Source organism: Diplotaxodon limnothrissa, linkage group LG17 (genome assembly GCF_057381915.1).
Source record: "Diplotaxodon limnothrissa isolate DT_005_m linkage group LG17, D_limnothrissa_male_GT1.1, whole genome shotgun sequence".
In the NCBI taxonomy this organism is placed as follows: Eukaryota; Metazoa; Chordata; class Actinopteri; order Cichliformes; family Cichlidae; genus Diplotaxodon; species Diplotaxodon limnothrissa.
The window spans coordinates 7,791,336-7,818,619 of NC_140612.1; the positions used below are offsets into that span (position 1 = coordinate 7,791,336).

At 40.3% G+C, this 27,284-nt stretch overlaps 1 protein-coding gene across 1 annotated transcript in view; it reads right to left on the minus strand.

Annotated features, from left to right (window-relative positions):
• Positions 1-27,284, minus strand: part of lrp8 (low density lipoprotein receptor-related protein 8, apolipoprotein e receptor) — a 189,031-nt gene that overhangs the window by 34,724 nt on the left and 127,023 nt on the right. Inside the window, exons 5-9 of the mRNA XM_085375705.1 lie at positions 18,030-18,404; positions 14,552-14,674; positions 13,273-13,392; positions 7,701-7,820; positions 5,448-5,573 (exon numbers count right to left, since the gene is read on the minus strand). Coding sequence (XP_085231831.1) covers positions 5,448-5,573; positions 7,701-7,820; positions 13,273-13,392; positions 14,552-14,674; positions 18,030-18,404 — 864 coding nt within the window. The remainder of the gene's footprint in view (positions 1-5,447; positions 5,574-7,700; positions 7,821-13,272; positions 13,393-14,551; positions 14,675-18,029; positions 18,405-27,284) is intronic.

Sequence of the window (27,284 nt, forward strand, 5' to 3'; positions counted from 1 at the left end):
AAAATACAAGAAATGTAGTCCTGGACTCTCACTACAGTGCAGCTAATAAGACATCAATGTTTCTTTTAATTTAGCAGCACTGGTGTGTCCTGGATTGCCACTCCCATTACATTTTCCAGCACGTTTTTTCACATTTGTTCTCTGTCCTAGCTGTCACGTCATCTTTATTCTCCACTGTCCACAAAAATCAAAACAGCATTCAAACAAGACAAAGCTGGCCGGCAGCAACGTTCGAGCGTGCACAGACAGCACAAACTCCTACTTTCACACAGACTCAACCGTGCTTTGACAGGTTTCCTCAGCCCTGGTTTATTACAGGCCACTGCACAAGGAGAAAATATTACAGTTCTACTACTGCTAGGATCCAATCATTTTTCTCTTACTACTGGGTTTGTAATCATCAATTTCCCCTGCTGAGAGGGCGAGCGAGCGAGAAAGCGAGAGAGAGACAAAGGAACAGGCAAGCGCAAGTAAATCTGACAAATGCAGGTAAAGTCAGGGAGAAAAGATCATTAAGAGGATGTAATTAAGGAAGGACGAAGGAAAAAGCCATCAACAAAACAAGTGAAAACATGGGAAAATGGGAAAAAGAGAGAGAAAAGTAAGAACATTTTGAAGCCTGTATAATGAGGACATGGATAACTCCGACATGTCTTTCATCAATCCCCACAGACTCACTTTTTCACGACAATATCTCTTATCCCTCATCGGTGTTGTCACAGCAATATGTCCTTCTGAAGTTTATTTTTTTAAAAAAGAAAAAAAGAAGCTGAGTCACTGTTTTCCAAAAGGCCCCAGCACTACAGATGTCATCAAAAAGTGCAAGATTATCTCTTCTACAAGATACTGCAAAGCTACAGTCAGCTATCTGAACAGCAACATGGTTCCGTAAATATATTTTAATCTGCAGTGCTCGTTCAGGGCTGCTCTGCCCCATCAGCCAATTAAGATAAAACTGCAAAAGGATAAGTGCAGCCTGGGAAACACTGTTAGATGCTGCAGGAGCACTGATTTCCAGGTGTTTATGTTGTGAGCTTCACAAAGTAAGAGGTAAATAAAAAAAGAAATCCCCCCCAAAAAAAGACAGACAGAAAGGTCAGAAATAATGGTGAGAAATTCTGCAGGCTGACAGCGATGTTTAGCTGCAGCTTTTGTGAACTGGCCAGCACTAGAGGAGGTAAATAGGATGATGGTATGTCTGGAAAAATGCACGCACGTCAAGGTCAGAAGTGCTTGTTAAGACTTGTTGTTAAGACTTACAAACCGTGCTACATAATGACGAACAGATGCGACAGCGGAGAACAGAAATGAACTTCCCATCGACAGCTGTGTCAAAAGTCATTCAACTTTCCTGTCATTCGTTAACACAAAGCCGCTTACATAACACTTCGTTATTCTTGTGGTTAAAGGCCACATGTGCTTATATTTTATATTTTATTTATATTTTATATATAAAAAATTGTCGGTGCCTGGACTTTCATGATGAGAACACTGATGTGCTTAATAGATCAGTTAAAGTAGGAGAATAAAGATGTGTAAATTTGAACCTTAATTCTGGTTTAATTTGACCAGTTTCTTTCCAGACAAACAGAATTAAATGCTAAATAACATCATAATTGAAGACAAGACACAACTTTTGATGAGTTTTGACATTATTCAGCAACATTTTTGGTCCTGTGGCAAAATCTTCTGACAATGGGGGGAAAAAGAATTTGTCCAGTCCTTTAAAACCTTTCTGAGAAGTGTGTAATCAAACTGTCAAGAAAGGTACAAATTGTTCTCAGCTCTGAGGTGAAGCCTGCAGTACACTACAGATAAGAGAGATGACGAGACACAAGTGAACGAAACAAGAGAACAGAAAAATAACACAACACTTTGGACCAAAGGCAGTTTGTAACTTTCCTCTGCATCACTGCCGCAGCCTGTCGTGCATTTATCGAGTGTACCTGTTATGTAGTCCCACAGCTGTTACACCCTTCGCCATTGTATTCATTTATATTTCTTTTAATTTCACAGACTTTAATTGAAGTATTTTAAATAGGGTTTTTTTTAATACAGCCACTAAGCCTGTGTTAATTAGTACGAAGTTAATTTTATTGTTACAACTTAGATTTGCTAATTGTAGTGAACAAGTGACAAACTCCGGAGGATAAAATATCAAATTCAATTCAGTTTTATTTATAGCTCCGGCAGAACCAGGGAGGGACAGCCGTCTGCCATGACTGGCCTAATTTGCAAGTATGCACGCATGTATGGTTCACCCCGTCAGTGTGTACATCCTGCTTTGCTGCCATTAGCTAAAAACGTGACTATCTGGTCAATTTCCTGGATTCTGCCATATAATGCTCACACACACAGAGCTGAGAAAAGAAGTCACATCATGACTCCAGCCTGAGATGTTACTTTGAATTAGCACTGCTGGTGTAACACTTGTGTATTACTCTGAAATGAATCTGCAGAGACAGAAAGCGCATTCTAGGATTATAAATGAAACGCAGTTACTGTACACCAAACACATCGTAGCGTTTTCACAATTACCTACACAGACTCAACTCACAGCAACAGCATATCTAAAAATGGACTTATATGCAACTTTAATAACCTTCAGATGATATGAGTATGACAGCTTCTGAACTTCAATATGTGCATATGATATTGGCACCGGGTTCGTTTCCTATCTCATCGCAGAACGTGACATTCCTCCTAACCAGTCAGTCGCAGGGGAATTGCATTTGTGTAGAAATCATGACGTGACTCCTCAAAATAACTACTTATGCGCTGTGTACATGTACGGTGATTTCTGTTGCTGCGCACGTGCGAGTCTAGAAATGAGTTCATAAGCAAAATGCAGCTTCATTAAATCCAAATTACCTCAGCTTCACAAAACAGGCATCCCTGTACTTATGGTCCCAACCCGATTTGTTCCTCTGAATAAACAATCCTCAACTTAAACAGGAATCCATCCAGTCACATTTCAGACTTCTTTTTTTGTCTCCTTTGGCTATGCTATGTAATGATGAACAGTATGTATACACGAGCAGAGAAATAAGTCATATACCGCGTAAGTATCTATCTCATTTCTCTTCTGCTTCTCCATGCTGCCATCTTATAAATGGCCTGGCCTCCAATAAGGATGTTTGGTCTACCTAACAGTAATAAAGATTCCCACACAGAGACACAAAGCAATCAATGCTGTTTTTTATGCCACTTAGGTTAGAAGTGAAGGTCTGTTTTCTGCTTTAAGCACTCATTATCAGACCAGTTTACCCTGTAATGACTTAACCTCAGACCGTAATTACTAATAACACTCCTTTCTCTCTCGCCGAAAAGTAATTTGCTGTGTAAGTCAATCAGTTAAAAGTTCCATTCTCAATGTATGTAAATAGAGAGTAGAAAGGAATTAACATCACCAGAACATGAGGTAATTTCTAGCCTAGAAATATAATGTATACATATTTTAAATCGTTAGCACATGTAGCAAGATAGCAGGTACCTATCCGTAAAAGTTAAAATTGAAAACTAAAATTGCATATTTAGAAGTTTGTTTGTTTTTTTGTAAAGGCAATCCCTTAATGTCTTCATATGGCTCAGATGTACGGTGGCCCTGAGAGGCAAAACAGACTGCAACTTAAGAAAACACCAGCAATAAGAAAAACGCTGCAAAGGCACACAAAACACAACAGAAATAGGAAACATGAAAACAGAAATAGGAAAAAGCTGATTTCCAAACGCACAAGAGAAGTGTTTCTGTGATCTTGCCTCCAGTATTGGGAAGTGTTTCTGGGGAGACAATACCCCGACGGACCAGTTGCAGGAACCCAAAACATGGTAGGCGTGTTTTATCATGATTCATATAATACTGATGACGGATTATTAGGCTAATAGTTAGACTAACACACTTACCTCTCATCTTTTCTTTCCTCACAAAACCAATAGATCCTCCACTTCTGTCTCCCAGCGCAGTTCTTAGCATATTTTGGTTCCTGCAACTGGTCCGTCGGGTTATTGTCTCCCCAGAAACACTTCCCTTGTGTTTTTTCCTATTTCCGTTGTGTTTTGTGTGCTTTTGCAACGTTTTTCTTACTGCTGGTGTTTTCTTAAGTTGTAGTCCGTTTGACTCTCAGGGCCACCGTACAGATGCAACTTTGCATGTTCACTTCTTTGAATATTCATGCATATATAAGAGATGCATACTAGCCACCCACGTCTGCTTCTGTGTCTCTACTCTAAATAAGTTGCAATATTGGACTAATTCGGCCATGCCTCAGCCATCCGTGTTTGAGCTGTTAACTGATTTTGGAAAATAGGAAGAAGAAGAAAAGTGAACTTTACAGTGGCAACATAGGCAACATGTTGTTCTGGTTTGTTCAGTCAGGCTAGTCACCTACTGTGTTGCCTGCTTATTTCACCGATATGTCTTCGAACACAGAAACAACACATCGTAGGGACATGCTAATAAGGTTAAAAACTTGAAAGCATGCACTGTTAACACATTCTAGACCAGGGGTCGGCAACTCCAGGCCTTGAGTAACGGTGTCCTGCAGGACTAGATGTGTCCTTAGTCAATTACAGCTGATTCAAATTGCTAAATGACCTCCTCAACATGTCTTGAAGTTCTCCAGAGGCCTGGTTATGAACTAACCATTTAATTCAGGTGTGCTGACCCAGGGTGATATCTAAAGTGCAGGACAACAGCACTTGAGGCCTGGAGTTGCCTACCCCTGTTCTAGACCGTCTGTTTCCTGTACTTCTTAAAGTAAAATATATAGAAACATTATCTGCAGGTACTTAAAGGCTTGGTAACCACAGGATTGTTATCTTTAAGGTCAGCTCTAACAGACTGAAAACTGTGCGAACTGATTAGAAGAACCCAAATTGTGCTTTCAAACAAGTCTCATGTATACCTAATGGGCTCATGTACAGTTGTGTTTTGAATAGCATTAAGGAAGACTTCTTTTCAGTTGCAAACTTGCCAAGTGCAGCTTAGAGGACAAGATTTTATTTTCATTCAAACTGCTGTTCAGTGTATTTGCTGTAGCCAACAATGGGTAGAGACCCTGCCTGTGTCCTGCATTGAGTGGGCAGACCTTTTCCCCAAATAACACCCTTCCCTTAACACTCTGGGGAGAGCAAAAGCAGCTGGCTGCAAACTTTCATTAGTGAGAGCTGCAGAAAAAAGATGGCAAATATTTATCTTTGCACAGATTGCTGTGCAAGAACTGCACACAAAGCAATACTCTCCTTTCACGGAGTGCCACTGTGTGAGAACTGCGTAGGATGTGACTGGGTAGTCGGCGCTAGAGTCGGAGCGCCGTTGCTGAATATGTGAGAGTTGGTTTCTATGTGTGATTCCTCATATGTATGTGCGACTGTATTTTGGTGGGAGCTTCCATCAATGACAGTGTGTGTATTCACTTCCAAAAATGTGTGTGTGATAAATGCCCTACCTACGGCTTTGCAGGTCTTAGAGGCAGGGTCCATCTCATAACCTTCATAGCACTCACACTTGTAATCCCCTTTGTAGTTGATGCAGATCTGACTGCAGGCATCTGGGTTCTCACATTCGTCTATGTCTGCAGAGAGAAACATGGCACAAAGACATAAAGATCAAGACACACACAGTCCTATTTGTCTGGAGACTGAGACATGTTAACAACCTTTCTCAGCAGGATCCTCACTTCAAAAAAAAAAGAGAGAGATCTTTTGTTGAGAAATTTGAATGTTGTAACACTAATATTTTTGAGAAACAGACTAACACTGTTTTAACTGGATAATAGAAATGATGTTAAACACGTTTGTATATGGAAACAGCTTAAACCAAATAAATTAGGAAAAATGGAAAATCTGACATTTCTGAACGCATTCAGGGTCATATTTAAAGCTACAGGTCAAGGTCCTCCAAGGTCAGCGTAACCAGAATCTGGGGACAAAGGGGATGAACCTCCCAATACTGGAGGCAAGATCACTGAAGTAGTTAAACAACTCCATGGTGGAAGGTCCCCAGGGTGGATGAGACTGGACTCGAGTTTGTAAGCCTCTGGATGTTCTGAACTGTTTCAACTGACATACCTCTGCAAAATTGGATAGAACTTGGGGAGAGTGCCTCTAGACTGCCCTCTAGGATGGTGGTTCCCCTCTTCAAGAAAGGGCACCAGAGGGTATGTTACAACTTCAGGGGGATCCGATTTTCTCAGCCTACCTAGGATGGTCTGTGCTGGGATACTGGAGAGGAGAGTCCATCCAGTAGTCGGCCCCTAACTTAAGGAGAAACAATGCAGCTTTTGTCCTGGTTGTGGAACACGGGACAAGCTCTGCATCCCATTAAGCATATTTAAGGGGACGTGGGATTTTGCTCAACTATTGTCTTATTAACTTAGAGAGGGCATTCAATGGCATTGCTTGCTGTGTCCGCAGGGGCTGCTTCTGGAGTATGTGGTATTAGCCCCTTTGTTAAGGGCTATCTGGTCCCTGTACAACTGTAATGAGAGCTTGAGTCACATAGCTAGCAGTAAGTTGAACTGATTCTCGGTTTCTAGAGCTGAACTTTGTTTCCGCATCATTTCACAAGCCATTTACAAGCAAAATAATCAGAAACCAAATGCTAACAATTCCAAAACTCCCATTTTCAGCGATCCCGGACAAGCCCCCTCTTGGTCCCCTAAAAAGGTCCAGTGGTTGAGGGAAAGTAACAAAGGTGTCCGGGTTGAAAAAAGGAGGCAGAGAGGCAAAATGATTACATTAACAGATTTTATTAATGTTTCTATTAATAACTAAACTAAAAGAGACAGACCAGCCACTATTACCTTTTGAAGAAAGAAAACAACAAAACTCAGGTGATCATCACTAAACTAAAAATAAGTCAAAGGGGGTTAGTACCAAAACACACTCCTCTCCACAGAGTAGGAGCAATAGACCACCATACTCACAGCTCACCAGCAACAACCCAACAAAGCTCTCTCTGGCCCTAGAGCTCAATTTTCTCTGGATTTAAGCATTCTTAATTGCTGATGGGAGTCAGCCGTACAAAAACGGTGGCACCAAAGGCAGGAGATATGGCAGGACACATCCAAACAAGAACGATTTCAGGAGGAGGTCCTGCTAGGGCTGTAACAATGGGTGGGCGGACCCATTAGGTAATCAGTGAAAATGTAATTAGTACTGAATAGGGAGTAGCAGTTTTTGTGAACTGATGTTTTGTTCTTCTGTACATCATTTATCTGTTTTTTATGGTGGAACACTTTCTGATCATCAGCATCCCAACATTTTACAAATGCCTCATCTTACATTCTGGACCTGGCAACCTCGCTAAGGAGACTGGTTGTTAAAATAACTTATTCATGCTCCCAAATCCAGAATGTCTGCATGCAATTAATAACTTGCAACATGCATAAAAGACAAGCTTTAGATGAGGCAGTTTACTCCAGAGTGCTAACCCCATTTTTTGCATTTAAGTTAGTTATCATACTAGATTTTTGTCTCAACCGGGTAAAGCAAATGCAACTAATCTTAAACAGCAGTGTTTAATGAATCATGTTAATGTTTTCCTTGGACCTGAAAATGGCCATAGTTAAAAGTACCCTCGAACAAAACAACCACAGAATAGCACAGATAAAGTTCAGCTGATTAATGTCACTGCCCTTTGGTCGTGCTTCTCTGGACCAAGGTATGAGGAGCTCTGCTGCACTTTTTTTTCTCTTTACCTCCACACGTCTTTTTATCCAGGAGTTTGTAGCCAGAGGGGCAGTCACACTCATAACCAATTCTCTGGTCCTTGCAGATGTGGGAGCAGCCACCGTTGTTGTCTGCACACTCATTCAGGCCTGCAGAGACAGAGTGGCAGCAGAGGAAAGGGCAGGGATGGCAGAGAGGAAACAGTGAAAAATAAAACAAAGAGTTGAGTATTGTTCCAATAAATTCCAGCAGGTTTTTAGACAGAATAACTTTGGCAACACAAGAACAAGATGGACAGGAAGACAATCCCACGGGTTGGTCTGTATGGACAGTTTAAATCATCCTGCCAGTAAAGATATTTTTGTCCTGTCTGTATACATCAACAATTCAAGTTTGTGTGTGATTCTTGTGTGCTCTACTACCGGTAGTCTTAGCTAGTAGTTCCTGGAACGGATCCATTTTCCAACAGGAACCTTTGCTTATCCCAGGTGCTACTGCACTACAGAGGTGTGGACTCGAGTCACATGACTTGGACTCGAGTCAGACTCGAGTCATTAAGTTTATGACTTTAGACTTGACTTGAAAAAATGTTCTAAGACTTGTGACTTGACTTGGACTTTTACACCAATGACTTGGGACTTGAATTGGACTTGAACCGGTTTACTTGAAAAAACTTGATATTTTACCCCAAATATAAAATTTAACATGCATATTATATAGAGATTGAAAATGTGACGTCATTCACGGGTAGAACCGCAAAGGATTCTGGGAACTCGTGGCAAGCGGTACTAGCGCACGCAGGCTTTCAATTAAAATCAGTTATACAGCGATAAAAAGAAACACAAAAATGTCAAGAAGCCGTTGTATTATTAACTGCAATAGCCGGTCGCATGACAGCCACGGGAAGCCGACGGGTAAAGAGATCGGTCGGATTACGTCATTGAAGAGAAATTGTTCCAGCCATGTTTCCGAAGTAACAAAGAGGCGACTGGATTGCAGCCATTCAAAGATCAAATATAACGTCCCAGAACACTCCAGCTCACAGGTTAGTCTGCTCCAAGCATTTACACGAAGGTCAGTGTTTTTTAGTAGTTAATACGTCATTTTCATAACATAATTGGTGATATAGGTTACAAGCAAGTCTGGCGCTGAACAGAAATTGTCGCGCTATGCTCCTTTGTTTATTGTGTTTATTGTGCATAAATAGTGAATTGTCCTGACACAATATTGCGTTTCGCTTCTGTTATTATGGTACATTGACAAAAACATATACTTTTATTCACAGGATAAAACAGGTTTTTTGTATCACCAATTGCCCAGTACGATTACAGCATACAATATTATTGTCACTGCTACATTTCTGTGATGGGTACCAGAAATTATTTCCACTACTAATTAATTACCGTTGAGCTCAAAGGTCCTATTAATAAACGGTTAAGGAATGTGTATTTATGACGACGATTTGTGAGACTGGTAAACTTATGATACGTACGATGGTCTTTCGTTCTACACGGTGCATTTCAAGGTCCTGCACCCATCCGTCGGTAAACTGTACCTGGGCTTGTTGCAGTGACCTGGGGCCCGTTCTTCGTACGTCGCTCACTACATCCAAGATCAAATGACACATCCAAGACCAAACCATCGCGCTAACCGTGAGCTCGCTAATCCGGTTCCCCGAACACACCTGCTGTTGACGATTAGTACAGCTGGACGCAGTAATGTGACATCACTGGGTGTTGTAAAAGGGGCTACGCATCGATAGTGGAAACATTGATCGGCAACCCTCTGATTGGTCGGCGAAAATGTCGATGGAGCGCGCTCGGCTCGGTATTTTTCGGCAGCAGAGCAAGAACTCTTGAGTGAGGGATTTCAGGAGTTTCAGAGTTTAATCAGAACGCAAGGGAACACTGCAAAGGCTGCAAAAGCAAGGAGAGAGGGCTGGCAGAAAGTTGCTGACAAATTAAACTCGTAAGTAATTTAATAATAACAATAATAATGGAGTGGGTTTATATAGCGCTTTTCAAGGCACCCAAAGCGCTTTACAATGCCACTATTCAGTCACTCTCACATTCACACACTGGTGGAGGCAGCTACAGTTGTAGCCACAGCTGCCCTGGGGCAGACTGACAGAAGCCAGGCTGCCATATCGCGCCATCGGCCCCTCTGGCCAACACCAGTAGGCGGTAGGGTAGATTTATCATATCACACTATATTATCCAATATTATATTACATTATATTATATTATAATATGTTATATTATATCCCCTTTCACATTAGAGCCACAACAGGACCCACTAGAACATGGGAACAGGTAAAAGTGAAATATAAGAATATTCTACAGAATGGTAATATTTATCACTTATATTGCTTGTCGTCTCTTGGAAAGAGACCCTGGAATGATCTGTTTGTTTATAACAGCAACCAAGAAAAGGGCAGAGCAAAAAAAAAGACAGGTGGTGGTCCTGCACCCCCTCGTCAACAAGTTGGTTAAGTGAATAATACCCTCACGGGAAAATCGATATCTCTCTATGAGCACACTGTCGCGCTGAGCTAAAGGATCCTGTCTGTCCCGCAATATACGCGGAATTCTGAAAACTCTCCTTATCAATCTTGCACCTTCCGCAAAGGGTGGCTCGCGTATACGGACAGGACATGGCTGCGACAGGCTTCCCAAATCCACCTTCGCTTTTATAGCCGTGGTCTCTCATCTTGATTACACAAAGTAATTTGCAATTGCTACTCTGAAATATGAATTACATCTGTAATAATCACATACATGTGATAGAATGTTAATAGTACATTTCCCTTTTTTAGGAAATGACCTGTATGTATCTGTGTGAAATCAATAAATGGATCAGGTGCTGCATTGTCTTTAGTTACATTGATGTTATTCCAGTGGTGGAATATCGCTGTTGCTTTCGTATAAATGAAGCGGACATACCTGCGTGGCCGCGATCTAATCCTGTTTACATAAAGTAAACCTGCTCCCCAGCAGGTTTACGCTTACGGCTCTGTTGCTATGACAGCAAGTCCCGGATGAGCTTCGGGGAACCGAACGATCCAAGATCAGGCGAAATCGTCAACAATCAAATCCAGCTAACCTACTTAGCGAGGTACGAAGAACGGGCCCCTGAAGTTACTAAACTTCATGAGTGTGTGCACTCACTCCAAGAACCGTATGATTATAAATATGCATATAAATATGCTACGATGAGATAGCTGACTTCATCTAACTAGCAAATGTTGTCCAGGCTACGTTGGTGATACAGTTTTTTTTTTATGTGTATGATATTTTTGTCATGCGATTTTAAAGCCAGTCCTACAACCGCATCCAAGAATAACATGCAGCTTATCTCAGAACTGTCGGTGAAAATTATTCTTGGAGCTAGGTTTAATTGAGCTGCATTTTAAAGAGGTGCAATTTCACAATTTGTGTATATTTTCTAAGTTCACTATTTTGTCATGTGTTGAGAAAAACACAGATTTTAAAATTACATGGTCTAATATTTACATTTAGCATAACTGCAACATTATTTTTTCGTTTTTTTTTTTTAAAGACTCGAAAGGACTTGAAATTCAAAGTTTCAGACTTGTGACTTGACTCGGACTTTTACACCAGTGACTTGAGACTCGACTCTGACTTGCCTGACATTACTTGAGACTTGACTTGAGACTTGAGGATAAAGACTTGAGACTTACTTGAGACTTGCAAAACAATGACTTGGTCCCACCTCTGCTGCACTATATTGCCTATTGTAACACAAGCACGTGCTCTCCTTCATCCTCTAATCCAATTCTCTCCATTTCCTCTGGTTTTTTTTCCTTTTAACAGAACATATTGGACTGAGTCATCCTTCCTTTCCCTTTTGTATCAGTTTCTGTGCCTCCATTTATCCCTTTTTTTCTTTCAACTACCCTCCAGGGAGTGAAGAGGGATCTCTGCAGAAAGCTAAAGCTGGTACTTCATTACCGGTTTACATTAAAGATTTAAGCTTCAAGGCTACAGGTACTGCTGTGAGACTAAGACACTACTAGAGATAGAAAAAGAGAGGCAGCAAGACATTAAGGGAGACTCACAGGAAGAGGAAAAGAGTAGTATGGACTTTCACAGATTTGCATTTAATCAAAATTAGACTGGTAATTTATAGTAGAACGGAACAGCAACTGAGTATCAGCCTTATTTTAAACTAAAATAAGGCAAAAACATGAAAACCTGCTTAAAGCAGTTTAAGCAGGTTGTAGCAGAAGCACTAGAAAACAAAAAACAAAGTATGTGGACACTCATATCCATATTTCTATTCTCTTGTAATGTTGTATAGTTTGTACTGAGGTTTAGTTAAAATCTTTGAAAATCACATAAACTATAATGACTATAGCATGGGTAAAACATGCAGGTGGCTGGCAGGAGGTTCTTTTCAGATACCAATAAACTCTTTCTAACATCTTAATTCTAGCGCCAGACAGACACTGAACTGTATGAGATGATGTCTGCAGCAATGTTGGAGTAAAATTCTTATATTTCTGTGTCTATACACATCGATTTATGGATCAATTTGTGGATCGATGTACATAGACACACATATACACAGAATGAGTGAGTAAGATTCAGAGTTTTACTAAATACCAAAAATAATCCGGCAATGTCATTCACAAATAAGATAAAGCTATATTACTGCTAATAAGTGATATTACTGTGTAGGCTCGGCTTAACTCAGCGCCATCTTCTTGGCTGTGATGTGTGCTAACTTCCAGTTCACAGATCATCATATTTAATTCTTATCATGGGAATCATGGCAGATTCTTCTCTCACCCCAACCGGTCGCGGCAGATGGCCGCCCCTCCCTGAGCCAGGTTCTGCCGGAGGTTTCTTCCAGTTTTCCTTCCCACTGTCGCCAAAGTGCTTGCTCGTAAGGGGTCATATGACTGTTGGGTTTTTATCTGTATGTATTATTTGTAGGGTCTACCTTACAATATAAAGCCTTGACTGTTGCTGTGATTTTGCGCCGTAAAAATAAAATCGAATTGAATATATCCATCAGCTGTGAGGTTAGAGGAGGATGCAAAGGCAGTGCGCACACATATAATTTTATACTGACACAACAGATGCCAGCCCACTCCAATTCAGAGAGGCTATGGGTCAAGTGCAGCGTCTCTTAATAACCTCAGACACTTTAACGTGTACATAAAGTAAAATCTCAGGCTTCAATTCCCTTTGTTTCATTAATTTGATACGATTCTATTAATAAGTATACTTTTCTCAGCCGCTTACATCTGATTGTGGATGAACTGCACTGCTTGTGGTGTCAAATGTGTGACCAAAGCTGAGGAAGCAGTAATTATCTGTGCTGTTTGGATAATCTCTGTGGATAATCTACGTTATGGGTAACGTAGTCGTGTCACGCTCTCTCGGCTAAGATCGCACCGGAGGGCAGAGTCGTTTGGGTCTTTCATCATAACAAGGTAGTTGAGAAATATCCTGATTTACTCAGCCTTGATCAAATGAATCTCCTTTACATAGAGAAGAGTGACCACCCACATTTGAACAAGCTAATGTTCTCACATTAATGTGTGTGTGTGTAAAGAAACACGAAGAATCTTACCACACTCCACAGGTTCATCTGACCAGTCCTTGCAGTCTTTCACGTTATCGCACACCTTGCTGCTGTCGATACACTCCCCGTTCTTACAGCGGAACTTTTTGGGCCCGTCGCATTTTGTAACTGTAGTGAAGACATCAGATGACTTAAAAGCCTAGACTCTTAGCAAGTGTTTTAATCACATTGAGCACCAAATTAGTGTTTGGCAACACAATAATTCAACCCTACTGTGATGAAAGCCTCTGGCGCGTCAGATTTTGTAGAGTACAAGATTCTAATGCAGATACAGTAAATGTCAGCAAAGCAATGCTGTCGATGTTTCTTGTGGTCTGTGGAGATAATTAGCCCAAAGGTTGACTCTCTTGACTCTCAGTGAGAAGCTTTAGGCAAAGCTTGATCATTAAATTGCTTAGTTCTATAAATAAGACAGGCTACAGGGAGTTAAGTGGAGGTTAACAAATGTTTGTCGCTATTCTAATTAGGGAAGCTTACTGAGAAAGACATATCATATGTATGGTAACTAATAGTAAACACGAGCTCAAAAAAAGAGAAAGGCTTCATGGATAACATATGCATTATACGGTTTGAACTACAGATGAGCCAGAGGCAGCTGAGCTCCCATCAAAGAGGCCCTTTAACTCTCTTGAAAGTAGAAGCTAAATAAAATGTAGAAGAGTAGCAGATGTGACATCCAGTGCCTATTAAATGCACGAAGCAACTCAGCTGCTACATATCTGTTCTGTGCAAGTTATACGCAGCTGAGTTGTTACAGTAAATAAAAATATCGCTGTAGCTTCTTTGCAATTCTTTGAATCATCACCTCCGTCTTCGACCACTCAGGAGATTTAAGTGGAGGGAACACAGGGGAGATTTAAGGCAGTGGAGATTCACAGCCTCTTATCCTCCCATGCCTCTAAGCCTATCTTTTGGTGGACATTTTTCTGATTAAAGTTTCTCATGGGGCCGAACTCACCAGAGAGGCCAACTGTGCTACTCTTCGTTATAGCTCCTGTGAAGCTAGTTCAAAGTATTAAAGTTGTAATTGGCCACTTTTTTTTTTGAGTAAATGAAGTTAAAGAAAGGAGGCAGAAGCGAGAAGCAGAAGTCCTGAAAACATAAATTGAAACTTTAAATAAAATCTGGAATTTTGACTCTGCATTTAGAAGAAAAGCCAACATTATTGGGAGGAAAACAAAATAGAACAATATGTTCTTCTAATAATAATCGGGATGTTTGCTTGTTTCATGGCCGTCCTCCTTTTCCATACTCGCGAGACGCTTACCGTTGACACAACCTGCTTCATCACTGTAGTCCGGACAGTCGTGAACTTTATTACACTGCTTGGTGCCGTGAATACAGGAGCCATCGCCACACTGGAACTCATCAGGTCTGCACGTAAGCAGTGCTGAGGAACACAAAACACACAGAGTTAAGAATTAGCTGAGTATTCCCATTAGTCTAATCCACGAAAAGACAATGATAAAGTTCCACAATGAAAATTCAGAGCATTTTAAATTGTTCACAAAGTCAAATTCAGCCCTTTTCCTCTCAAATTGCATTCCAGTATTCAGCTCTAATCTATCATACGCACCTCTTGATAGGGCATAAATCCTCATAAACTGCTATGCCGAAAAGAAAAGCATTCATGTATTCATCCAGCATCTGAAGCAAACCCACATCTAGTGACCTATTGAGAAGGTGTGTGCATGTAAATGTGCATATAGACATTTGTGCTTGCTCTAACGTGGAGGGACGGTTTATTTAACTCATTTGTCTTTTTAACTGGCTATTTAATTATTCATGTGTTGTGTTTTGGACTGGCTCCGCCAACGGAGCAGAGGCAGACATGATCAATGACTGTGGAGCCGATAAAAAACACACGGCAGACAATCTTCGCATCAGGAAATATGGTATTAACACAGCCACACACAACGGTTTGGGCACATTTGGGTTTTCGGGCTCACAGAGGCATTATTAAATGAGCAAAATTAAATGCAAGCTTGCAGCAGGACATGTGAATGCCAGGAAAAGGGGAAGCTGAGACATACTTTGAAACACTCAGACAAAAAATAAATAAAATAAAGACAAACAGATGTTCATGCTAAAGCCTGGACCATCGCAAAATGTGCCGATTCCTTCATCCAAATTATTGGGATGTTAGCTCAGCTAATAATGATAAATCCCCGGGATGAATAGTTATAATAATGGATTGCCATCTGCGGAAACGTTGACAGGACGGAAAGAAGGAAAGTTGCGATACGATGTGACCATTTCAAATCAAATCAAATCAAATCACTTTTTATTGTCACATCACATGTGCAGGCACACTGGCACAGCACATGCGAGTGAAATTCTTGTGTGCGAGCCCCACAAGCAACAGAGATGTGCAAACACAACAACACAAACGAGCAAAATACAAGAATGGCCAACCTGAAACTAATAAATATATGTACAATATATAATAGTGTATGCATTTCTGGATGTGTATACTAAATATTTTCCTACGTGTGTGTGTGTGTGTGTGTGTGTGTGTGTGTGTGTGTATACACATTTTTACAAATTAAATAGTAAAAAAATAAAATAAAATAATAATAATAATAATAATAATAAAATATATAAAATATACAGAGTTGAATATGTGCAAAACAAGTGGCATTTATATACAGTGTGGAGTGCATAATGTCTCATTTCCATTAACCTTCTGTCACTCTGCTCACAGTCGCTTGTCTCGGTGTGTCCGCGAAGAAGCTCGAGGTTATTGAGACAGATGTTTCGAATAAGATGGCAAATGATACGTAAGGAGCGCGTGTGTGGGAATGAGCAGAGCCTGATGGAAACGAGGCGAACGAGGAAAGAACAAACTGGAGGTATAGTATGCAGTTATTGTCACAATCCTCATTTACACTGAAACGGTGCTAAGCTGTCTTCTATGTTCTCGTTTAAATTGCCATCCCTCCATTCTCTTCTGCTTAACCTTATCACGGTCGCTGTGGGGGCTTCAGCCTATCCCAGCTATCACGGGGTGAGATGCAGGGTACACCCAGGACAGATTCCCTTTTTTTTTTTTGGTTAATAGAGAGATTTTTGGTCTATTTTTAAATGTTTTTTAGGCAGTTAGCAACCGTTTGAAATGTTTTGGAAAAGATATCAGTTGGTAGCAAGGATATTTACGTTAATTATTTTAGGAAAATAGTCTGTTTTAATAAAATATACTCTAAGCTGTCGGCTGTTCTGTTTACATGTTTAGTGAATTTTATTTTCAGCTTCCAATTCTCCAAGCTAGCAGTTAATAACTCAGTGAATAATGCATTGAACTTCCAAACAAAGCCGGTGTTAGCATTAGCTAATCAAGTCAAAGCTCTCATTAAAACATGCTCAGGTCCAGTCAAAGAGACTAAAGTGGGTCTGATTGAAACACCAATATCAAGGTCATAGTTCTCAAACCAATACATGACATATCATCGTCCATGTTTGACTTTTATTTACATTTATGGCTGAGACAAGTCATGATTATACTCCGCTGTGGAGACATGAAGGGTTAGTAGTCATTTCCTGTTATATATATTTCCTTTAGGTCTTTTGTGGTGCATGCATAGTTGGTGCACACTCGTGTCAATTCTCCACAGACAACTCTGCACAATAACACGCACAGGCAGGCACACGGGCATCCTCAAAGATCGATGCTCAAAGTCTGATAATGAAATTTGTGTCATTCAGACCTGAGTGGATTTTAGCATACCTGCAGAAAGCAGATTCGAGGCTTTAGAGTGAAGTTTCGACCATGTCACAGATTTAGACATTGTTGTCAAAATATAACCACATAAAAGTGACCAATCGTGTAGTGCTTACCTACATAATTATTCCAATCTCGTAAAAGACGACTCCACAGACCCATGTAATTCTGTCTGGAGTGCAGCAGCCATTAATTTAAGGATAAGGAGGGTGTGTACTGTGATAAAGGGCAAGCCGTGATCTAAACACTGAAACAACATGTACTCTGTGATTTCTGCTTTATTTTTTGTACTAACACCTTATTATTGTGGGTGCATGTGTGTGTTAGAGCTTGCACCTGGCTGCGCACTGTGCTTGTATCATGTCTTATGTGTGAAGTTGCTGTCATCTCTCTAAGTGGTGTGTGGGCATGTGAAGAGGAGACCACATGGGGGTCACGCTTGATGAAGGACCTTCACCTTACACAGGCTCAGATGGGTTTGTCTCTTCTTGCACAGGTCACATGGTTGCATGGCAACACATTTGTGGATCGTCACGATAAAATTAGAATTGATCTTCCTTTAGTCATTTGGTGACACATTTGTCACACAGTCTTTGTTCAGAGCAGAGCCGGTCTTCAAAGCATAGTCCTCCAGTACATTTAAGCTGCTGCTCTACAAAACAACTGATTACTTTTTGGTATCCATCCGTAACTTTCATTAAAGGCGATAGTTGGCATTAGCTTCAAGTAAAGATAAATGACACAATATCCAAAAGTACTAATACAAACCATTCATCCTAATTTCTAAAATTAATAAAACTGGATTCTTTAGGCTGATCAGTTACTTCACTACCACTCTCCTCAGACTGATCAGAGTTGAATTGTGCCCGTTGTTATGGAATAATCAAAGATAATTTAAAAAGATGTTTTGATTAAGGAGCATGCCAGTGGTGTGACTCGTTCCTATGTTTTCTAATTGCTTTGAACAACAATAAAGCGAACGGCACAGGGGGAGCACATGGTGGCAAAAAGAAAAAAGCTGACTTACGACAGTTTGCTTCATCTGATTTATCCTTGCAGTCGGGGTCGCCGTCACACTTCCAGTTCAAATGGACACACTCGCCGCTCCCGCACTGGAACTCGCTCACCAGACAGCGGGGTTTCTGGGGCTCCGTCCTCCGGCTGCAGCGCTCCATGGACTCGTCTGACTTGTCCTTGCAGTCGGGGTCGCCGTCACAGCTCCACAGGGCAGGGATGCACTCCGAGTCGTTGCAGCGGAATTCATGCTGCCCACAGGTGGGAGCCGAACATTTCTCCTCATCGCTGGCGTCCCCGCAGTCGTCGTCTCCGTCACACACAAAGATCGGTGCCACACATTTCCCGTTACGACACTGGAAGTCTTTGGAGGGGCAGGCCTTGCCATCTGCAGGAGGAAAAGTACATTAAATTATAATTGTATATGTATTTTATTTAATTCTCATTGATTATTATAACCTGTAATATTTAGCAAATTAATATCAGTCTAATAATTACAGAATATCTTTAGTAAATAGCCATTTTTCAAGTCATTAAGAAACATCCATTCAGAGTGGGAGTAGATCAGGGGAAATACGAGTTAAAGGACGGCTATAGTTCAACTTATCTCTGCATTTAATCAAACCCAATCAGAGGTGGGAATATGCACACCAATATGTCTTTTTACGCCTTCTCAACAGATGGTAGTAATGTTAATGTTAAAATTTAGAGTTAACAAGAAGAGAGTCGTTCCACAGTTTCCTTTTTAGCCCTGGAGCTTTTAGTGATTGGCAAGAATCAAAAGGAAAGATTGATCAAACTGTCGACAGTTGCGTGGCGCTGAAGAATACCAGCACAGCTTCCTTGAAAGTCTGACAAGACAAAATGCGGCAGGTGCAAGAACAAAGCGAAGGGATAAAGAACCAGGAAGAAAACATAAACTTGCCCTGTAGAAAAAGTATAAATGATGAAATATTTAAAAAACGTAAACACCACCTCAAGAGACTCCAAATACTTTCAACATATAAAGATGCTGCTGACCATGTATGGGACGAGGTCGAGGGCAGCAGAAGTCCAGCGTATATGGATGGCTGTATGATGAGCACAGCTGTAGAAATGTCACTCCTAGAGTGTGTGTGTGTTTATACATGTGTGTGAATGTTTGGACAGAAACACCTGTCAGGAATGAATATTCATGTCCATGTCTGCATTTAGATTTTTTCCAGGCTGGTAACTAAAGACCTGCGACGAAAAGTATGATGCCATTTCAGCTTTTAATGTGTTGTATTTCAGTGTGGATGTGGTTGTTCTGTTGGTGTTGTTTTATATTACTGTGCTTATGTTTCCTTTCAGCTGTGGCATTATCAAATTCCAGACAGGGTGGACAAATCAATTTGAATCATATAATCTCCTCAAAAAAAGGGGGGGAAAAATCAAAACAAACCACTTCACTGATGCAACGCTCCTCTCTGGGCGACCGGCATAACTTCTTCATTTTCTCTCTCTCTTTTTTTTTTACCAACCCACACAGTACGCCAAAGGGACTCATTATGATAATAGGCTATTGGATTCCCTGTTAGCTATTACTACTAGCATGCTAATCATCCCCACTCAGATCTAAGTAATTAACATGAGCACAAAAACAACATCAGCAGTACCCCAGCAGAAAGTACGGTTGCGCAAGATGCATAAAGTTACAAACGGACTGTTTTCAAACTTTCTGCATCAACAGCGAGACACACTTTCTTTATGAACATTTCAAACAGATTTTTGCTAGATCCCCGAGGACGATTATGTGTTTCTAGTTAGATTAAACACCTTTTATGCTCTAAAGAGTCCATCATTATAGCAGAAGGCTTGGTCAGCCAGGTGTGTGGGATATAAACAGCAAGGCTGGGATAAGAAGCTTGTTAGTATGGTTCCCACTGGGAGACTGAATGACAAAAGACACAGTTGGCTCATAATAGTTCTTCCTTCTACTACAAAAATAAGTAGGCAGTTTTTTTTGTCTTAACACTATAATGAAGTTTAGGTTTTCCCTAGCATTTTTCCCTAGATGCTAAAGTGACATCAAAACAATAGAAGCTATTTTGTAAGGACTAATGAGTCGCAATATACACCCGCACCTAAAGTACACTGTGTATATGAGCTACCCCTTGTTTTTCTGTAAGTGCAAACATATCTGAAAATACAGTAAGGCAAACATTTAGTTTCTACAATTCTAAAAAGTTTGAAAATCAACATTTGGTTTTTGACCACCTTTATTCTTCAACACGACCTGAACTTTCTTGGGTAAATTTTACTTGTAATTCTTTAATTAGCCTTCAGGAACAGTTCTCCAGGCTTCTTGAAGGACATTCAAAGCTTCTCTGTGGAAGTTGGCTACCGTTTGTTCTGTTCTCTGTCGAGATGATCAAACATTGCTTAAATCAGAGGCTCCCAAAGTGTGGGGCAGAGCCATTGCAGGGGGGGCGTGGTATGAAAAGAAAGAGAAAAAAAAGGATGCTTGGACGCTGTTGGCATAATTGACAGGTTTTTGACGGGGCTTCCACACAAACGCAAAGCAGGAGATGAAGCATCGCCAAATATGTTTCCAAACCAACTTCATTCTAAGCCAAAGACTAGAAAATATGGTGAAGCATATCTTCCCTTTGGCTTCATCTGCACAAGTGCCGAGGTAGGTCTCCCCCGCAGAATTGGTTTTCCCTGTGTTGGGAGCAGCGCTGGGCTCTCCAAATCACGGACAAACAGTATCCCACATTCTTGATTTTTAGTTCACAAACACTTCTTGTAGTAACTAACTACTCCTGACATTTTGGCGATGTTAGCTCTTTATACAGTAAAGTTACTGGGGAAAGATTTTTCTTGTAATTGATGATTTGAACCAAAAATACTACTACTACTTCTTTTATTCTTGTTTTGATCCTTATTAACGACTTCTTGAACAGTAGTTTGGCGGGATGCATTTCTTAGGTCACGTGTCAGGTCTTTGCTAGATTTCTTCCCATTTCTGTCAGACATTACATTCAAATACTGTTCATCTGCTCAAAGTCTTTAAGGATGCACTGCACACCATGCCCTAATGTGCCAGGTTTTTAGCCAATAGCTATTTGAGTGATGGCACCTTTGGAGGGAAACTATTAGGAGGTGGCTCAAGACTTCTGCACAGTACCGTACGACACAAGCAGCAATAACTATCTGGCAGCACTGCTGCATATCAGGGCCTGGGATATAAACTGGAAATTAAATATAGAAAATAAACAGCCTATTCTCACAGTCAGCCACCCAAGTGACTCTGACATTCTTGTGTCTCACACCTCAAAAAAGTGATAAACCATGAATCTGTTATTTTCAAAGGAGTCCTGTCCTCAGGGAGTTTGGAGCCCTGTCAATATGTGAAGGACCAACAGTACATTAGGCAGGGTTGGTCATATGTAATGAGTATATAGATATGATCAGTCGCATAAATTCAATAACGTCATATTTGGATTCCACATTGGTAGAGCACAAATGATCCAAATTGACACTGCGTAACATTAAAACCATTTTTGTCCCTTTTCCTTTTTTTAAACCACACCAGTTAACACAGAAAAAGAATTTCATCTTTCAAACCTTTAAATAGGTGCACAGTTCTTTCCAAAGAGGGAATTAAAGTATTCAAACACAGGCGTTCTTAAAAGCACTTCAAACAAATTAGCTTATAAAATTAGACTCTTGCAAAGCCATTTTCTTTTGCCTCTTAGGTCACAGGAATTGTAAGTGAAAATGTCGCCTAATATGACCAAAACTACTGAAGTAGAAAGTAGCAGGTTTGTCTCAGATAACCCCAGTTCTATCTCTGTTTCTTCTGGCTTCACATAACCAGCTCTAAGAACACCCTACAGAGATCTTTAGACTGTTATTTTTTGCATCACTGACTGCCCACTCTGTGAATGACAATTTAAAGTTATTGCACTTATAATTAACACAATTTGCTGATGCTGAAAAGCCATATTTGCCCGTGTCAGCGTGATGCAGTGATTAGTGCTGTCAATAACAGCAAGACTAAAAGTTCGAACCTTTTGGCCGGCCTTTCTCTGACGAGTTTGAATAATAATAATTAAGGAAGAAGGACGGTATGACCTGCACAGAGCTTTCATCTCAACATCATCCACCGAGGCTGGAAGTACATGATAAGATATCGAGGCATCCTACATTCACAACGGAACATTGACGAGTTGCTCTAAACAACCCTTTTGAAGTGTTTTGCTTTGGTGTTCTTTGCATGAAGGAAATTTTCAAAAACAAAAAAAATGGTAGTGATTAACTTACTAACCTAGCAGGCAAAACACGTTACTCCATCCTGATGTCCGACGCTGGACGTTGGTATTACTGCAGGACAAAAGTGTTGTTTTGTTTACCTGTGTTGGGCCAAGACTACTTAGATAATCTATCAATGGGAGAAAAGTGAAGATATGAAGAGACATTTTGCAATGAGTTTTACAATGTAACACCAGAAAAATTTTGGTATTCTAATTAATTTGTCACATAAATTGTGTCATTACAAAAAGCTGATCTACAGCTGAAATGAGCCGACACAGACAGTCTGGGTTTCTGCGGAGAAGCAGGGACTGGGAGGCAGGGTTAGGAGAGGCGTGCTCACATGTTGGTGCCATAATCTCAAAGATTAGTGTACCCGGTGATTATTGTACCCGATAGCAGAGCAGAAGACCTCAGTACTGTTTTTGCCCACCAGGTGGGTGTGTCCCGGTAGCTCGGACATCAGATGAAAACTATAGATTGCTGTCAGTTTTAAAACTTGATAAATTCCCAAAATCACTTTGGTCTTTGGTTGATTACTGTTGGTGGCCTCTGCATTCATTCAGGCTTAAACGAACCCTTAGAAATGGATACACTGATAGATCTGAGAATAGAAATATTGGATGTTGTAGTCTGAAAGAGTTAAGACTCCTGACTGTTAATTAAACACACCCATCCAACAGATTAGTGGACCAATTACAATTTTAAAAAGGTAATCAGTAAGCTGTACTCAATTCCATCTTGACGGTTACTTTCCCCTGTAGGTGACTGTGCTTAACATGGGGTCAAAGCTTTTACTCCATCCATCCATAGACCCACCAGTTAACAGCTAATAGATGAACCAATAAGATAGGGCACAGCTCGTTGACCTTGATCTAAAGGACAACTGAACTCTCTTTCAGCATGGAGCAGAACATAGAAAACAGCTATGCATACACGCACACGCAGAGATTAAAAGATAAAGAATCTTTAATAAAACACAAACAGCCACAAATATACAAATGGACAATAAAAGAGCCCAAAAAAATATTGGGCACACACCCACACACACACACACACACACACACACACACACACACACACACACCTCTCAGCTTTTGTCCACGAGTCAGTGAGTTTAATGTTTCTGGAGCGAGGAATCCAATCAGACTGTGGTCTAACATGTCAGGCACTGAGCCGCGGTGTGTATGCACATACGTGCACGCACACATACACACGATCTTGTCCACATACGTACATTTGTCTGATCACTTCAGTTCACCAGGTGCACTAGCAGTAAAGCAAGCTGAAGATCACAGATCAGCTCCTAACAACCAGAAATGGAGATAAAATATTTACTTCGCAGTGATGTGTAAAATGCTGCATTTAACTAAACTGCAGCTCTGCTGGAACAAAAAAAGAAGAAAACAGCAACACCTGAAAGCATTTTAACACTGAGCAGACTTAATGGGCCGTATAGAAGACAAGCAACATGATCATCTTCTCTATGGAATATCAATATGTATGGCTTATCTTTCACACGAGAGCGTCAATAAAAAAAACACATCCGTGTCAATTCAAGCATACCTTGTACCATCAGATACACGAGGGTAATTGTAAACAAACTGCCATCTATATTCATGAGGATTGATGCTAGGGGAGCAAAAAAAAACAAACAAAAAACCTCAAACAGCAGGATTTTTTTTTTTGGCTTAATTATTCAATATTTATTAAAAAGTTAGAAAGTGCAGATGAAACTAAAACAAAGGCATTCTTATCCAACATCAGAAAAGCATTTTGATAGGTCCAAAATGTAATCTCTGCTTTGGACTTTGGACCGATGTTGCATGAACTGTCACTTTGCCTACAGTCTTCACTGCTGAAAACCTAACCTGCAAAAGCAGGAATCCCCCTCACCAAAACAAAGGCAAATGTCATATACTCAGGAAAAAAAAAAAGCAAATGCCCTTTTCAAAGAAACGGTGCTTTATAATAAAGGGACCGCAGAGGAGTGATGGTAATGCATCGCACACTATACTTACCATATTTGTACAAATGACACCAAGAGAGAGCAAAAGAGCTCTCCCTCCATCTCTCACTGACATATCTGACCTACTTTTACTGGAGCTCAGGAGAAAGTACAGTATTAAAAGTTAAAATCAGTGTGGAATTACATGACTACATGAATTTCACAGTTTTCTTGCTCTCCACAACTTAAAAGCATTCAAGAAATATCTTCAAACATTGTGTGAGAACATTTCTGAGAACAGGTACCTAATGTACCATTTGCTGTGTGTCAGGGAACATTACCCTTGGAATCATTAAAACAGCAAACTGTCAGAGAAAGAACAAGCCAGAGGCGTCGACTTCCCAGCATCGCCCTGCAACAACATGGCTGCGTGTCACCGGCGTTTTGAAACGTTAACCTGATGCCACTCTGAATCTAAACACTGAGAAGTAGACAGAGGGAGAGGCAGCTTTTGATCATAATTTTAAATTACGCAGTTTAATGTCTCCTTGCACTTTGAAATGAAAGCATAGTACAAATTAAGTAATTGGAGTTAAAAAAAGAAATCATGGAATGATATATTATAGACCAAAATGTATTCTAACTTTTTGACTCATCTTTCTCCAACAGAAATCAAATATTCTTCAGAAAGTTCTTCGCACAGTGGTTGCAGAAGTTTGCATAAATGTTCAGCACTTTAAGTCTAGAGTGTAAATGTTACACCCCTGGAAATGGGGGAAAGAATCATAAGAGTGCTTTTCAGTTGCTTCTCATGTAATAGTTTAATGCAATCAAAATTGAACATAAGTATTTTACATTCTGCACCGCTCAATGTGAGGGAAAGAGCTAATTAATAAACCAAAATAATAATAAACTGCTGCCTATTTGTATGTTTCCTAGATACAGATATGTTTACTAGCTCCTGCCGTTAGGTACTATATAATTGCTGTTAAGCTAACTGAAGTTCGTTATGTCCAAGTATTCAAAACTATCATAAAATGCTGATGGTGTCCTGGGGCATCTCCTCCCCGATCTGGACCAGGATATCACTGAGCTCCTGGACAGTATGAAGTGCATCCCAATTGCTAAATTGAAAACCTTACCAAGTTTGAGTTTGACATAGCAAACCTGGCACTGACAAGTATTGATGTCCCATGCTGGAGGAGTTGAACTACCTGTGCAACCTCTGTAGGGTATCAGTAGTAGCATTGACCCTACTAGCGAAAAAACAGTCTGAAAAGATGAGGAGGGAAAGCTGCTATTAGCCTCCACCTAGTGTGTCTCATTGTTGCCCCTCTGGTGCATCTGTTGTTAATTTCATTAACACCAAAATAGCTGAATTAACAACCTCCCAATTCTACTTGACTGACCAGATCAATATTCCAGGAATTGACTTGATGGTACACTTTAATTAAAAAGTTTTCCTTTCAGCTTAAGATTTCTCCAGTAATTGGACAAAAATGTTACATGTTTAAATACAGCTATATTGAAAACAAACACAGAGGTTCTGCAGTGTAGTCAGACTAAGTTCCACGAGGAGACCCAAAACCAGGTGGTGTAATAATCCACCAAATCAAACATGCGGAGCTACCTGCTGTGGTGAATAAGGCAAGGCAAGGCAAGTTTATTTGTATAGCACAATTCAACAACAAGGTGATTCAAAGTGCTTTACAGAGACATTAGAAATAAGAACAAATAAAAAGCATGATTTAAAATTGATTAAAACAAGCAAATAAACTAACTAACTAATTAACAAACAAACAAACAAACAAACAAACAAACAAACAAACAACAGTATATAAAATCAAAACAGATAAAATCAGAACAGTAGATAAAATCAGTAGTTAAATGTAAGTTTTGAAATTTAAGCTTAAAGTGTGGATTTGGTGCTTTATTCAAATGCAGCTGAGAACAGGTGAGTCTTCAACCTGGATTTAAATAAACTGAGTGTTTCAGCTGATCTGAGGCTTTCTGGGAGTTTGTTCCAGATATAAGGAGCATAAAAGCTGAATGCAGCTTCTCCGTGTCTGGTTCTGACTGTGGGAACTGATAAAAGACCGGATCCAGATGACCTGAGGGATCTGGATGGTTCATACTGGGTCAGGAGGTCATTGATGTATTTTGGTCCTAAACCATTCAGAGCTTTATAGACCAGCATCAGAACTTTAAAGTCTATCCTCTGACGGACAGGCAGCCAGTGTAAGGACCTCAGAGCTGGACTGATGTGGTCCACTTTTTTGGTCTTAGTGAGGACTCGAGCAGCAGAGTTCTGAATGAGCTGTAGTTGTCTGACTGATTTTTTAGGTAGACCTGTAAAGATGCTGTTACAGTAATCAAGCCTACTAAAGATGAATGCATGGACTAGTTTTTCCAGGTCCTGTTGAGACATCAGATCTTTTATCCTTGATATATTCTTGAGGTGATAGTAAGCTGACTTTGTTATTGTCTTAATGTGTTTTTCTAAGTTTAGGTCTGCATCCATCACTACACCCAAATTTCTCGCCTGGTTTGTGGTTTTTAGATGTATAGATTGAAGTTCTCTGGTGACCTGTAATCGTTTTTCTTTGGCGCCAAAGACTATTACCTCAGTTTTGTTTTTGTTTAGCTGGAGAAAATTGTGGCACAACCAGTCATTGATTTCCTCAATGCATTTACCAAGAGCCTGTACAGGGCCTCGGTCTCCTGGTGACATTGTGATATATATTTGTGTGTCATCTGCATAGCTGTGATAGTTTATTTTGTTGTTGTTTATAATCTGTGCCAGTGGGAGCATGTAGATGTTAAACAGAAGGGGTCCCAAGATGGAACCTTGGGGAACTCCACATGTGATACTTGTCTGCTCAGATGTGAAGTTACCTATTGATACAAAGTATTTCCTGTTTTCTACGTATGTTTTGAACCAGTTTAGTACAGTTCCTGAAAGACCTGCCCAGTTCTCCAGTCGTTTGAGTAATATGTTGTGGTCAACTGTATCAAATGCTGCACTGAGATCCAGTAAAACTA